The sequence below is a fragment of the Octopus bimaculoides genome, chromosome 15 (assembly GCF_046866305.1).
Source record: "Octopus bimaculoides isolate indiv1 chromosome 15, ASM4686630v1, whole genome shotgun sequence".
NCBI classification, from domain to species: Eukaryota; Metazoa; Mollusca; class Cephalopoda; order Octopoda; family Octopodidae; genus Octopus; species Octopus bimaculoides.
The window spans coordinates 52,949,597-52,964,924 of NC_142942.1; the positions used below are offsets into that span (position 1 = coordinate 52,949,597).

Here is a 15,328-nt window from a genome sequence, read left to right on the forward strand (position 1 = left end):
CAAATACCCATAATGAATATCTTACAAGACTTTATATCATTCATGTTTTTTCTTGGAGTAATGGAGCCATTACTTCTCTTCATTGAGACGTCACAGCTCTAGCACAACGGACATGATTAGAATGTTGCAGGGAGGAATCACAAGATGGATTCTTCAAGCCAAGCTAACTGGCAAGAAACCTAGAGGTATACCAAAATTGAAACGGTTGGATAATATCCAGTTTCAGTTGGCAATATTTAGGAATCCAACTAGAAAGTCTAATGACAGCTACTTTTGATAGGAGCCTATGGTGGAGGTGCCTGAGGACCCTACCCCAACAAAACCCTACCAGGAATAATGGGCAGAAAAGGTGGATGGATGGAATATAGATTTGCATATGGAAAACATGAAGATATTTCTATAGCACTCAACAGATTACCCTATCTTCTGAAACTACTTTCTCATCATGTTTTTTTTACCTTAAAACCTACCCCTTTAAAAAAATCAAACAGAACAGAGTTAACCACCACCCAGTTAAATCCCATTTGCTCCAATGACAGTATGAGGACTGCAAAAAGTCATTAGTAGAGCATTCCCCATCTAATTTATTTCTTAATTAAATCAACACAAACAAAAATAAAATATTTTTAATAATTATTTAACACATTAACATTCAGATTGCTCTGTCAAATGCAATGCTTATTTATTTGCTTTATTTTGAATCATCTCAGAGCTTCAAGATTTTTTAATGATATGATTGTTTATTTTTGGAATGACATTGTAGGGTAGGTATGAGGTCAGATCTGGCTGGTTTGAGCATAAAACAGGTGGAATATTTGGGCCAGATATGGCCTGTTTAAATGCTGAACAATTAAAGACGTCTCAGTCCCTTACCTGATTTTTTTGCCCAATCCTGTGGGCACGTGCTTGTGCTTGTAAGTCATTCTGAGGGTTCCAATCACTGTCGAATATAATGACAGTGTCTGCAGTAGCCAAATTTACACCGAGGCCACCAGCCCGAGTAGACAAAAGGAAGCAGAAATCCTGTGGTGAAGAAAGAAAACAAATAAAGTCTTGTCAACATACGGACATCAAAACAACAGAATGTGGTACCCAGTCAAAGGATTTCTCCAACACAATGAATGCTAGTGAGGTAAGAATTTAGAAGGAAATGAGTACTTACGGTAGAACCTTCAGCATTGAAATGATCGAGGGCTTGTTTACGAAGATCTCCACGTATGGACCCATCTAGTCTCTGGCAATAACAAAATAACACTAATTTAAATAAAAAACCACATAAAGGGCTAACAAATTTCTCAGGCATAAACAATGCTTGATAAAAATAGGATGACATTTACAAGATAAAAAAAATTGTTTAATAAAAATAAAACAATTTTGAAAGGAGGAAGCAGGATTTTAATTAGAATCATGTGAAAAAAATCTTAATCTCAACAAAGAAAAGTATATATATTCTTGAGGAGAAGAATAATCTGGTCTTATTTATAGCAAAAACAAGTGGAGTTGATGGACTGACTCTGTCATTTTATATGTTATGAGAAAGATGCCTTGTATTTTTTATGTTTTGGTGATAGAAAGGCCATTTTGCTATAAAACACTGCCTCGGAAAACTCATCCAACCCATGCCAGCATGAAAACACAGACATAAAATGATGGTAATGAAAGTGTTTGCCATTATCTATAGCATTTCACCTGTCTTGACATAGAGTTCAAATTCCGCCATTATCTATGGTTACCCTAACTTGGTTTATCTAAAACCTTTTCTTTTCCCTCAAGCAGCTCTTTCAGTGAATGTTTTTTTTTTTTGTGTAGAGCTTTTAGACACAAATCATAAATAACTGAAGTTCCATGGACCTTTAGATATGAAACTCTGGTAGTCTTATCAACTACAAGTTCATGGATTCAAGCCTCAACTCCTACTACTGTGGTTAATCTCAAGAGTCAAATATTACAATACTTATGCTAGACATTACACAAAACTGAACAAAGTGCTCTCCCGAATCACCCCACTTCACAATTATACAATTCAGCAGAAGAAAACTCTCTGAGTGGTTGGCGTTAGGAAGGGCATCCAGCTGTAGAAACTCTGCCAAATCAGATTGGAGCCTGGTGTTGCCATCCGGTTTCACCAGTCCTCAGTCGAATCGTCCAACCCATGCTAGCATGGAAAGCAGACGTTAAACGATGATGATGATGAAAACTGAACTACAAGAACAATAATAAATTCAAATTAGACAAACTTATAAAATGAATTTAATTTTAAAAAAAAAAAGAATTTAAAAAAAAACACATGTCAACATACTTGAAATGGGAAATGCTTGAGCATAAGATACTCTGCAAGAATATCCAACATGCGCACCATCTGAGAGAAGATTAATACTCGGTGACCATTTTCTTTCAACTTCACCAACAGTTTATCCAACAATAACAGTTTGCCACTGCCTCTTATTAACAGCTGTAGCTTATTGAACTTAAAGTTTTCCTCAGTACGAATCAGTTGTGCATGATTGCAACACTTCTTCAACTCCATCACTATGTTCACAAAGCTACTCACACTGCCTTTCACTCCTTTACTCAGTGCCTTGTAATTTTTCGTCAAAATCCACCTGGCAACAGTAAAATAAAACGATTCAAGTATTTGTCACATATGTTTAAGATATTCAGGAAAAGTGTAAACAATTAAAGTCTAAGCAGTAGAAACTACTTTCAAAAATTTTCTTTCTTTCTCTCTTTTTTAAATCAAGAAGGAAGCCTTGTAAGTGGATTTGGTAAACAGAAAGTGAAAGTAGACCATTGTGTATATATATATATATACATATACGTATATGTAAGCATGTCATGTTTCTATACATCTTACTTCTATGAAAGTTACAACATATAGACAGTGTTGTCATCAGTTCTCTTGTCAACAAATTCTTCACAGGGCCTCCAAAACTAGTGAGGGAGGGAAGGAGTGGGGGAATTCTCCAACGGGAATTCTGACCCGAATGCTTGCAACACAGAGTGGACTCTGCTAAGGCAGCCAAAACGACTTTGGTGACATTCACCCCTTGGGTAATGGATTAAGTCTACCACTCAAGTAGGCTGTGGTGGGATTTGAAAACAAGATGCAAAAAATCAAGGCAGATACCACAAGGCATCCATTCTAACTTTCTTACAATTATACCAATTTTTTTTTAAAACTCTGACCTCGATGAGATTTGAACTCAGAACGTATATCACCAGAAGAAATGCTGCTACGCATTTTGACCAATGCACTAACAATTCTACCAGTTCACTGCCTTTTAATGCAAGTAAATAATAAAAACCCAACACGGAGTCTAGCTGTCGTGATATGGTGACTTGTGTGCCTTAATGACCCTGATAACTACACCAGCAGAGCACAAACCTCAGCTCAGGACCTCCCATGTTGGACATATCAAAGGATAGGGGTCAGATTAGTATGGACTGCCTCTTCCCCAGAGATAAAAATGGGTTTGCATAGGGCCAACAGCTCTACCTAGAAAAAAAGCAAAGTTACAAATGCATCAATGACAATTCAAAACCAACAAAGCCCGAAGGAGGAAGGCACACCCCCAGGGAAACACATGACAAAGTGCAGCAAAAAGAGAGTAAAAGCAAGGATCTAATCGGAGAAAAGCAGAAAAGACAGCCCAGAGCAGAGAAGAGTGGAGAAAAGTGATGAATGGCCTCTGCTCCATAGAGAGCAAAGGGCTTAAGTAAATAAATAATAAAAAATGAATTCAAATTACTTATAATATTGTTTCTGAATAGAAGACATTTCAACTCTGAGAATTCGTTCTACCTGAAATTAGAAAAAAAAAAAAACAATTTATATTTGTTTTTTTAATCTTATAAAAATATTAAGGTGACAATAAAACATACAATTAGAATAGTTACAAGCAAACAGCAGTCATTCTCTTACAATGTTATTTACAAATAATAATAATAATAATAATGATACTAAAATCAGTTGGTACAACAGTTAACCCTTATCAAAGGGATTTTGCAATAAAAATTAGTTAAAAAGGGCTGCTTACAGCAGACAGTGGAAGCATAGCAAATAGCTGTGAAATTTAACTTCTGGATATTTGATATAGCCCCACCTTTTGATACACTATGACAATGTAAAGATTAGGCTTAATGTAGGACTGCATAGCCCAGTATAGCCCTGTCCATGAGGGTTTCTGTAAAAAACATCCACCTGTGACATTTCTTCTGTAGTATGTGATGATAGCAGATGAAGATGATGATTGGCAAGTTCAGGAAATTGAAATCAGTATTAAAATGTCTATTTTTGTTGCAGCACCGGAGGCAAGTCTTTTCTGCTATAGTTGCAGGCCAACCAAAGCCTTGTAAGTGGATTTAGTAGACAGTAAGTGAAAGAAGACCATCATATATATACACATATATGTATTTCTATACTCGTATGCCTATCTTTGTATTTGCTTACATCTCACTTGCTTCTATGCAAGTTGTAACATACGGTCAGTGTTGTTATTATTGTTCTCAGTTTCCGTGTCAACAAATCATCTACTAGCTTTGCATCTTTGAGGCCACACAGAATAAGAGATCCCTTATTGGAAAAACAGGTAAAGGTTAGCAACAGAAAGGGCATCCAGCTGTAAAACAATACCTCAGTAATGTAATCATCTAACCCATGCTGGCATGGAGAAACAGACGCAAAAACAAAAAAATTGCATAAAGTATACTTATGAATTATGATAGATTCCACTTTGTAATTATCCATTCATTACTAATTATTAAGAATGGTTATATGTAGTAGCCATTACAGAGTATTACCAGTAATTGTGAACTGTGAAAGAGTTGATTCAGAGAGAATAAAATAAGCAATTAGAGTTATATTCCATTCAATGGAAACTATTAATGTCAAACTGTAAACAAGCATACCTTCGCTGGTAGAGACTTCTCTACGTCCTTTTTCACTCTTCTTAATAAAAATGGTTCTAATTCTTTATGCAAACTTGAGAAGCCAGTTTTATCTTCACTGGAATGTCGGTCTTCAAATTCTTGCCATTTAGCAAATCTGTAAAATTGTAAAATACACTAAAGTCAGTGAATTTGCAAATTGAAAATAAATCCTAATCAAAATGATGGTGGTGGTGGTGGCATTTAATCTGACGGAGCAAACCTTGAACAAAAACAGTTTAGCAACACCTATCACATCTTTTATTCAGACAAAATGTATTTAGGACTACACATGTTTTCTTTTTAAGATGATAGTGTAAGGAGATTTAGTTGCTATTTCTAGTAGGTCCAGTGACTGGATAAAGGCTTCTTAGATTGCTCTACCACGCAATACTGATTTCTTTCACAGACTCAAGGCTTCATGTCTAATGGGTGCCAGAGATTATGAGCTTGTAATATGGTCGTGGCTTTCCCAACGGCAGTAGGTGATGTAATTGAAGTGTGACTGCTGCAATGGCGAATGAAAACCTGATCCAACAATCATTCACTTCTCCACCTGACCCCCACACCATGCCACATTGCCAATTCAAAGGTAGTAATAATCACAAGTATACAGAGACATACATACATATGTACACACAAAATGTGAACACACGGTAGAAAAATAATAAAATCTACAGAAAAAAGTTGGCTCACATACTACTTACTTTTCAGGCATAATGAAATGCAATAAGGACCATAACTCTTTCAAAGAGTTCTGCAATGGTGTCCCAGTGATCAACAGTCTGTGGTTAGTATCAAATTCTTTTAAAGATTTATACAGCAGTGAATCATCATTTTTTAAACGATGAGCTTCATCTACACCAAGAAAAGCCCAACCGACATTGCCAAGAAAAGACTACAAAGATAAAAAAACGAAAACAAATATTAAATTAACAACCAAAAAAGAGATGATTTTTCTCTTTCTCTCTCTCTTACACACACACACACACACACACAACATATGAATATGACACATTTTATTAGTTCAAAAGATCTAGAATGTTTCAAGTGAACAAGCAAAAAGTAGAAAATATTTATTGAAAATAATGCCATGCTGGTGCCAAGTAAAAAGTACCCCCGTGCTAGTGTCACATAAAAAGCACCCATGCTAGTGCCATGTATAAAGCTTTGGTGCTGGTGTCACATAAAAAGCACCCAGTACACTCTGTAAAGTGGTTGGCATTAGGAAGGTCACCCAGCTGAAGAAACCAAGCCAAAACAATCAGAGCCTGGTGCAGTTCTCCGGCTTGCTAGATCCTGTTAAACCGTCCAGCCTATGCCAGGATGGACAATGGACAGTAAATGATGACGTAGATATTGGTTCAAATAACCACAAAGGATTATTTAGCTTTATCTTCACCATCCTGTCCTATGCTGCCCAAAACTTTTCAAGGATCTAGATTAACAACTTGTCCCATCCATGACTGCCTGTAATTCCCATAACCTCTATCTGCATTTAAAAGAGAACTATCTATATCAAAATAAGAATATCATTGAAAATCTTGCCACTTTATTGATAAACACCTGACTTCACTATCATTCAATGTAAACATGAAATTTGTATTCTCTGAATATTTTGTATATTTTTTCCTACGTATTTTTTTTTTGTTTTTTTTGTTTTTTTTAAATAATATTTTAGACTTGAAAGAAATGGATAGCAGCTTTACATTCAGTAAAGGTGATGAAACAAAATATATGTCAGAAGAATTTTCGAAACATTTAGAAGCAGCAAATGAAAAATGTAAGCCAACAAGAAATTATTATTAATTTTAAATTATTGGGTTTTCACAAGAATAAGAAATTAAATCTCTGTAGCATTAAGAATTTTTCTCTTATTAATCTCCCACTGGATGGATAAGACATCTGGCTGTCACAGACAATCTCAGAAGATCTAGTAAGTATTCTCTGTAGCTAGAAGAACTGAAAGACCAAGAGTCTCCAGATATGAACAGCTAATCAAATCATTTTATCCAATCAGATTAAACATTTCTCTTCTACACCAAGTAAAATCAAAAGAAAATATCTTAAATGAAAACCATTTACCTTATCTTTCAATAAGATTTCATATGTGGTGAGGATAACATTGAACTTTAATCGTTTATTACCAGGGTGACACCATTCATATTCTCGAATCTGTGAATAAGAAAATATTAATATTTTTCAGCATATTCTGTAAAAATACAGGCATGAGTATGGTGCAGTTAAGAAGCTCGTTTCCCAACCATGTGGTCTTTTACTGAAGGCACTCATGGTGTCAGGAAATGGTACTGAATCAAGCAATGGATTAAATCTACTACTACCACCCAAGCAGGTCAAGGTGGGATCTGAAATCAGAATGCAAAGAACCAGAACAAATACCACAAGGTATCTGGTCTGATATTCTAACAGATCCACTCACCCACCATCTTGAATCGATAGTCCTATAAGCATAAATATTACTGATTTTCTTACCTTATTTCTGCTGTTAATATCACCGATGTAGATCACTACATTAATTTCAGGAGCCCAGTTTCTGAATTCTCTTTGCCATGCCACAATTGTAGACAAGGGCACGACAAGTAAAAAAGGTCCATACAACTGAAAAGTGTTGAAGAGTGTGGAGAGGAATCCAATGGTTTGAATAGTTTTCCCAAGACCCATTTCATCAGCCAAAATGCAAGAATTCTCTCTGAAAACAAAACAACATCAATTTACATCAGATCTTAAGGTAGCAAGCTAGTAGGATAGTTAGCACAAGTTCAAATTCTGCCATGGTTGACTTTGTTTTTCAACCTATTAGTAGAAGGTGACGAGCTGGCAGAGTCGTTAGCATGCCAGACAAAATGCTTAGTGGTATTTCATCTGCCGTTACGTTCTGAGTTCAAATTCCGCCGAGGTCAACTTTGCCTGTCATCCTTTCAGGGTTGATTAAATAAGTACCAGTTACACACTGGAGTCAATGTAATTGACTTAATCCCTATGCCTGTCCCCTCTATGTTTATCCCCCTGTGGGCAATAAATAAATAAAATAAGTATCAGTAGAGCACTGGGGTTTATGTAATCAACTTCCCTAAAATTGCTGGCCTTGTGCTAAAATTTGAAACCAATATTACATCAGATCTTTTACATTGATAGAGTTGATTATATCAACCTTAACGCGTATAACTGCTTCATCATTTAATGCCTGCCTTCCATGCTGGCATGGGTGGGACGGTTTGACAGGGGTCGGCCAGGCAGAAGCCTGCACCAGACTTCTGTGACTGTATTGGCAGGATTTTTACAGCTGGATGCTCTTCCTAACAGCAACCACTTTACAGAGTGTTCTGGGTGCTTTTATGCAGCACCGGCATGGGTGCATTTACAAGGTACCAGTATGGGTGCTTTTTATGCAGCACCCACAAACCCACAAGCCCTTGAATTTTGAAAACATCTTTGTCCTTATTAAGTTAGCATCTACAATATAAATTAACATGAAATGCTGATGGAAAGTTTAAAATTAGATTTATTTTAAAACAGGATGTCTGTATCATAAAACCAAGGGCAGTTTTGGGGCAGCGTGGTATTATTAAGGTTAAACTGAGCAGATTTACTCAAATGATTTAGGCAGAACAACAGCACACTGGCAGTAGCAAGAAGACTCTTATGGTTTGATCTCTGGACCATTTTATCAGCAGGCCAACCAACCACCTTAACCTAGTCTCCAATGTGCTTTTACAATGGCAATAACAAAGTTTCAATGTAGATTTTCAAATAAAAAATCAACTTACTTGCACCAGGCATGTGTCAACCAGTTGATACCATCCAACTGGTAATCTCGAAGAATCAGGTTCTCAGCACCCCCCAAATATTTAGACTGGTGCTTGGCAGGCTGGAATTTTGGACGGCATTTCAAAACCTTCATTTTTTTTTTTTCCCCCCAAAAAAGAAAAAGAGAGAAAGGTATTAATTAAAGAAGAAAAACAATCTAAAACTTCATAAATATACGTTCATATACTCCTCAAGGAGTTTTTCAAGAATAATTTAATTTACAAAAACGCAACTTCTGCAACCTTTAGAAATTCTACTGTTACCAGATCAAATTCAGTTGCTCCCTTATACATTCAGGATATATTCTGCTCTTAATCCAAGTAATCCTGCTTCCACAACTATACCATTTTTACTACATCTTCTTTTTAAAAGACCCACAATAAACATTATATGAGATCTTGTCTTAGAACTCACACATTCCTGTTCCCAACTCCCTCTCTCTCGTCCCCCTTCCTCTCTCTCTCTCTCACAAACTTCCTACAGTTCTTCAAAAACCAATTTTCTCAATCCCATTTTAAGTGAGTCAACAAGGAAACTTGTACGCAGTCAGCTGATCTGTTAGAAACAACAGCCAATCTTCCCTCAAATCACCAAGAAAGCCCTAAACGCACTTACCTTATTCTGTTTTAATGGAATTTTCTGGGATTTATTTCTCATGTGGTATTCGTCAACAAATTTCTTAAATTTGTTACTGATCAGCTCTCCATCTTCCCAAGTACAATCAGCATGGGCTAAACCTTGCCATTTGCACAAATAGTCAGGATAACCATTGTCAACATTGTTCGTTTTCTGGTTGCTGTGGGCTGGAAAATACATGTTAAACAGAGAGTTGAGTTGTTGATGTTGTTGTATAACCACAGGACAATCTTTACTGAAAAGGTCTATAATCCTAAGCATCTCAGCCATGACAGCCATGTCTTTTTTCAGGCATAGTATGTATAACAAACCACATAATCCAATGCATAATTTTCATTTTTAAGAGTGCACAATGTGTGATTTAGAGAGACTGGCCTGCTATTTCTAGCAGGCTGTGCAACTATGTGGAGGCTCCATTTCTTTTTTACAGCTTAGACAGAGAAGGAATGGCAACAATTATCACATTTTTGCAGGATCTCTACGATTAGTGAAAGAGAATAGGGAAGAAATCAAAGACCTGACCAAAATGCTTCCAACAAGGTGAAGTCCACCAAAGACACCTAAGTGCTCTCCCTGACGTGGTTAGAGTGTTGGACAAATGATCATAAGATTGTAGTTTCAATTCCACTGTGCTCTTAAGCAAAACACTTCATTTCATGTTGCTCAAGTCTACTCGGTAAAAATGTGTGTGTGTGTGTGTGTGTGTGTGCCAGAAAAACTGGGAAACCAGCTCTATGCTCCTTATGGGGTAATTTAGACTAACTAATGAGCAATCATAAGATATTTGAATTCCATCACTTACTCCACTCATCAACCAACACTAACTTTACATTTAATCAGATTTGATTGATATTTCATTTGTAGCAAAGTGCTTACCTATAATCCTTTCTATTTTCGAGTACTGCTGATAGAGTTCTGTGATCATTTCCTGTTGGCAATCGTAGTATTCTAAATCTTCTGGGGTGGCAGTTTCACGCCTGTCAATTAAAGAAGAATATTTCATTTGTCTTAAATATTACAAAATGATATTTGAAAACAAAACAAAACAAAAAAAAAAAAGAAAAAAAATGGGTATTTAACAAAAAAGCCATGCAGATTAACAGTCAGAAAAACTATCTACAACTGATCTCTCACAGTTAATCCTAATGATGTCATGACACTCCAACAGTTTCCACAGCAATAAAATCTCACATTTATTCATTAAAAACATGAATTAAGAGAAGTGTAACATACAAGAGATATTTTATCATTTATCCCAAGAAAGTATTAAGTGTTGCTATTTACTTTTTAACACCTTTATTTTTTCCAAATCACTTACCATTCCAATATCTCCTCCTCTTTTCTCTTGAAATTCTCCAGTTTTTTCAGACCATTGACCTTCTGTTCTCTTAATGAAGCTTCCATTTCCCAGGTGTTGTGGATATGTGCCCAGCCCTTCCATTTAATGAGGTATTGTATTTCAGTCTCATCTGTGGTTGGATTGACATCCGCATTGGGGTCTCCTTCTTGTTCCACATTGTAGACTGTAGTCTTACTGCCGACAGCTGTACATTACACATAAACCATGATTATACATCTGGACACATATTTTATATATATATATATATATATATATATATATATATATACATGCACATATACACACACATATACTCATACACAAATATGATGCATCAATGGAGAAAAAGAGACAGAAATACACAAAGGATTTTACACATTAGCATAGATACTAACTAAGCCATCTTAAAAAGACAATTTCTAATTCCAATTAAGTTGATGTTCACACAAATTTTACATAATTTTAAGAATAAAACTGAAATCAAATGGCAATAAAAAAAAAAGTGAAATTCATAACCGTTAAGTACACGAAAGTAATAATTAAATCAGTTTAACTTGTCAGGACATTAAAAGAATTAGTTATCCAACAGGCAAAACATCCAACTAAGTACATGAATAATCTGGACGCAAAATCCCTTTATAGTTAAAGATAATTGTAAGTAAATTGGTATTAATTAGAAATATGTGGAGGAAAAAAAAAAACAGTGCTGAGTGCCACATTATCTCACAAATTAACCCCACACATGTAGCAGTGGACAACAGACTTTACAACACACTTGAAGTTAGTAATGTCTGTGCTATAGAGTGGCATGACAAACACAACTTCCCATTTCTCATTTTTTAGATCTGTAAAACTTCACAGAAACCATCATTATTTGTTGATGTATCCCCAGAGGAAACCGTCCACACTACCCCCTGGAAAAAGGTTTCCTGGAATGATAGTGTAATTCTACAGAGGCATGGAGAATCAAGTTAGGAGACAAATATACACTCTCCTTTGAGCTACATATAGAAGATGTATCTCTGGCCAGCTAAAGAATACCAGTAATATCATTGTATGTAAGCACAAGGCTGATTAATAAAGAATATATCCCTGCTAGGCTATGTATACAATGAGTTTTATAATGTGAAAACCTTGTTAGAACTTAATAACTGAGAGGTTTCCCACTCCAGGTCATCTACAGATAGCATGTATTCTATTTGGCAAGTCCAAAAGAAATGCACTGAACAAGACATATGATTGTAACAATCAGTTTGTCTTTTAAACTGCCATAGAGTGTCTTTGATCTACCAGCTGAATTGGGGGTGGTTTGAAACCGACTTACCCACGAGCTTGCTGGCCTTCTTCCACTATTTAAGATACAAGCATAAATAAATTGTGAATCCATAAATGCCAAAGAAGGTCCTACTCTAAATGCTGAGTTACCCAACACATATGAAAGAAAGTGACCGCCTTTGGCTAACTACGCAACCATGTGTAGGATAATAATAATTCATCCAACAAAGAAAAGATTACATAATGATGATTAGTGAATCTAATATTGGAAGAGCTATAAGAGTCCCTTGTCATGAAATCAATGAATGTACCCCTATTTGAAGTATTGAGTACTTGACTTCAACAGTGGCTCCCTTCATTTCCAACAAAATTACATATACATATATATACATATATATATATATATATATATATATATATATATATATATATATATATATATATATTCTAATATATTACTATGTAATTTTTATGAAGTATAATATAGTACTACACAAGGGGTAGTGAAAAGTTCCTGGCTTTTGGTAAAAGAAAATACAGGAGGAGCAGTTAATTATGATTTTATTCAACATGTTTCTCTCTCAGATTCACAAACTTATTGCAGCAGCCCTTCAGATTTTCTAAGCCCTGTAAAAGAACTCAGGCAGTTGGGCCTCCAACTAGGCCTTTCACAATACTCTTAAAAACCAGGGACTTTTCAGCAACCCCTGATATATTAATATGCTTCTAACCAATTAAACTTGGCAAAGTACTGCCATACTGGCACAACTGCATTTGAAAAAAAATATGAAATCACATCTGTGAGGTTGCATTCGCAACAGATCATCTTGAACTGTCAGGTAACATCGTACCTTTCCAATCAGATATGTATTTAACCATTTATAAACTTTTATAGCAAAAACTTTTTTACTATCGGATTCCTTATCACATATTGGAATTATGCATTTATATGCCATTTTTAAACAAGAATTTAAATTCAAATCAACACTTAATGAAAAACAAAAAACCTATTAATACAGTTATTTTGTCCTTGATAAATCACTCTGGTAAACTAATCTGAGTTGAAATTTTATGACTGAAAACACTAGCTGATATTTAAAAAATTTTTTTATTGTTCTTTAAAAGAGAAGCAGAATTCTCTTTAGAGAGTATTTCTCAAGATATGTGCACATCCCACTGGTGGCAGAGGTACATAGTAATATTCTGGTGTGGTATGAGTCACTCAAAGAATTGGGCATGAGTAACGAGTGAATAAACTTGCAATGAAGTTTTAATTAGAACCTCTTTTGAATCTGTACTCAATTTGCTTATTCTCAGTGTGACACGCAATTTTCTTTATCGTGTGGCTGGGTGGTGGTGGTGGGAGAGGGGGGTGGCCCAGCATCAATGTGGGGCATGGATGGGACAAGAGGTTAAACACTGCTTTTAGAAGTAAAAGAACAGGCCTCGTGGTCATTGTCATCACATATAGAACACAAGAAGGTATGGAACTTTTTTTTTTTTAATATATCAATATATCAATTTTAACATTTATATATTTAAAAACAGCAAAATTATGAAACAATTATCCTGGAAGTCAATACACGTTGAGTGAAATCATTCTATCTGAACTATAATAATAACTTCTTCCCCGCTTCATTTTTTAAACCAAAAAAATTCCATTAAAAACTTCTCAATATTAATGATGTAATAATAATAATATAACACAGTTATTTAGACGACAAAATATAGAAAATATGAAGAGCCATTTACAATATATAATATATTCACAGACATTCAGTATTGTACAGCTATACTATTACAATAATTAATCACTAAAAATGCAGCTATATGATCAATATATCCCATGTATAAAGCCCAGTACATACACCACAGTTTAAGCAGCATCAACTGCTTTGTCATGCAAGTAGAATCTGTGAACGTCTTGTATAATGTTAGACAGAGCATAACGATGCAACTAAGAACCACCACTACATTTCAAAATCAAAGGAGCACCACTACAAATAACTACAAAATTAGTGCATATGACTAGCAACCCAAAACAGCAAGCCAAGCATTGCAGCGAGCCATGTAGTAGTGCCATGTAAGGGCAGTGGAATTGAAAACAAAACAGAAAACATTAAAAAATGATTATTAAAAGAATAATTTATTATATTTGTTTTTTTTTTTAAATATAAAAATTAAGTTGGGAGAGTCAAAATAAGAGGCATTAAATTATTCCAAGCATTCACTTACTTAATACTAGCAAATTACAGCAGAACTAATTAAGACGAAAGAGAGTTGCTAGAATATGCAGTCAAAGAGTTTTACACAGAAGGAAGAAAAAAATAGATAAGATAGGATAAATAAATACAATGGATGAGCACTTAATTATCTGTTAATAGAGAGATAGCTGGTGCATGTGTGGATTCTAGTCAAACTAGAAATGGGGGTACTTTTTTTTTAATTAAAAAATAAGAAAAAGCATAGGCAAGTATTAGAAATAGGGAAATAACTTCTTTTTTTTTTTTTTTCATTATTTTTTTCAAAAAGAAAAAAAATAAGGGGCAGAAAATAAAACCACAGAAAGCTTCTTTAAAAAAAAATGTTCCCAGTAGTAAAGAATCCCAGAGTTTCCCTTAGCAAGAATTCAAGAATAGTCAATAAGTGAAAGAGGAGGAGGAGGAGGTGGAGGAGGAGAGAATCATTGAAAAGAACCAATTCTGTATTCAATGACTGAAATGAAATTATCTTTCATTCTATAACAAATTTATACATATATATATATGTGTGTGTATATGTATATATATATATATATATATATATATATATATATATATATATATATATATATATATACATATACATACATACATACATACACACACATGCATTTATATATATAAATATATATATACATATATATATATATATATATATATATATATATATATATATATATATATATATATATTAAATATGTGTGTGTGTGCGTACGTGAAGTCTTATTCAAGAGTTGTTCTTTTCCACTAGTATTTCGAATTGTTTTTCAAAAATTAATTAATTTTCTTTTAAATCATTACTTTTCACAAATTATTATTCATAAGGGTTGATAATATTAAATTTTTTTCAACACACCATATGCATACATACATGCACATACATAGATACATATACATATATATATATATATATATATATATATATATATATATATATATATATATATATATATGTGTGTGTGTATGCATGTATGTATGTATATGTATGAATGTATAAGTAAATAATTAGTGAAACTGGCTATAGTATAACAGAACTGTAACAGAGCAGTAAAATACAATAGCA

General features: G+C 34.4%; 1 protein-coding gene across 8 annotated transcripts in view; it reads right to left on the reverse strand.

The window, feature by feature from the left end:
• Positions 1-15,328, reverse strand: part of LOC106870781 (ATP-dependent chromatin remodeler CHD1) — a 63,795-nt gene that overhangs the window by 16,690 nt on the left and 31,777 nt on the right. For all 8 annotated transcript variants that reach the window (XM_089363863.1, XM_052973346.2, XM_052973345.2 and 5 more), the window contains 12 exons: positions 10,709-10,934; positions 10,267-10,367; positions 9,370-9,557; positions 8,715-8,842; positions 7,420-7,636; positions 7,012-7,101; positions 5,634-5,824; positions 4,909-5,044; positions 3,750-3,802; positions 2,300-2,603; positions 1,163-1,234; positions 874-1,023 (listed from right to left, as the gene is read on the reverse strand). In XM_089363863.1, the coding sequence (XP_089219989.1) occupies positions 874-1,023; positions 1,163-1,234; positions 2,300-2,603; positions 3,750-3,802; positions 4,909-5,044; positions 5,634-5,824; positions 7,012-7,101; positions 7,420-7,636; positions 8,715-8,842; positions 9,370-9,557; positions 10,267-10,367; positions 10,709-10,934 (1,856 nt within the window). The remainder of the gene's footprint in view (positions 1-873; positions 1,024-1,162; positions 1,235-2,299; positions 2,604-3,749; positions 3,803-4,908; positions 5,045-5,633; positions 5,825-7,011; positions 7,102-7,419; positions 7,637-8,714; positions 8,843-9,369; positions 9,558-10,266; positions 10,368-10,708; positions 10,935-15,328) is intronic.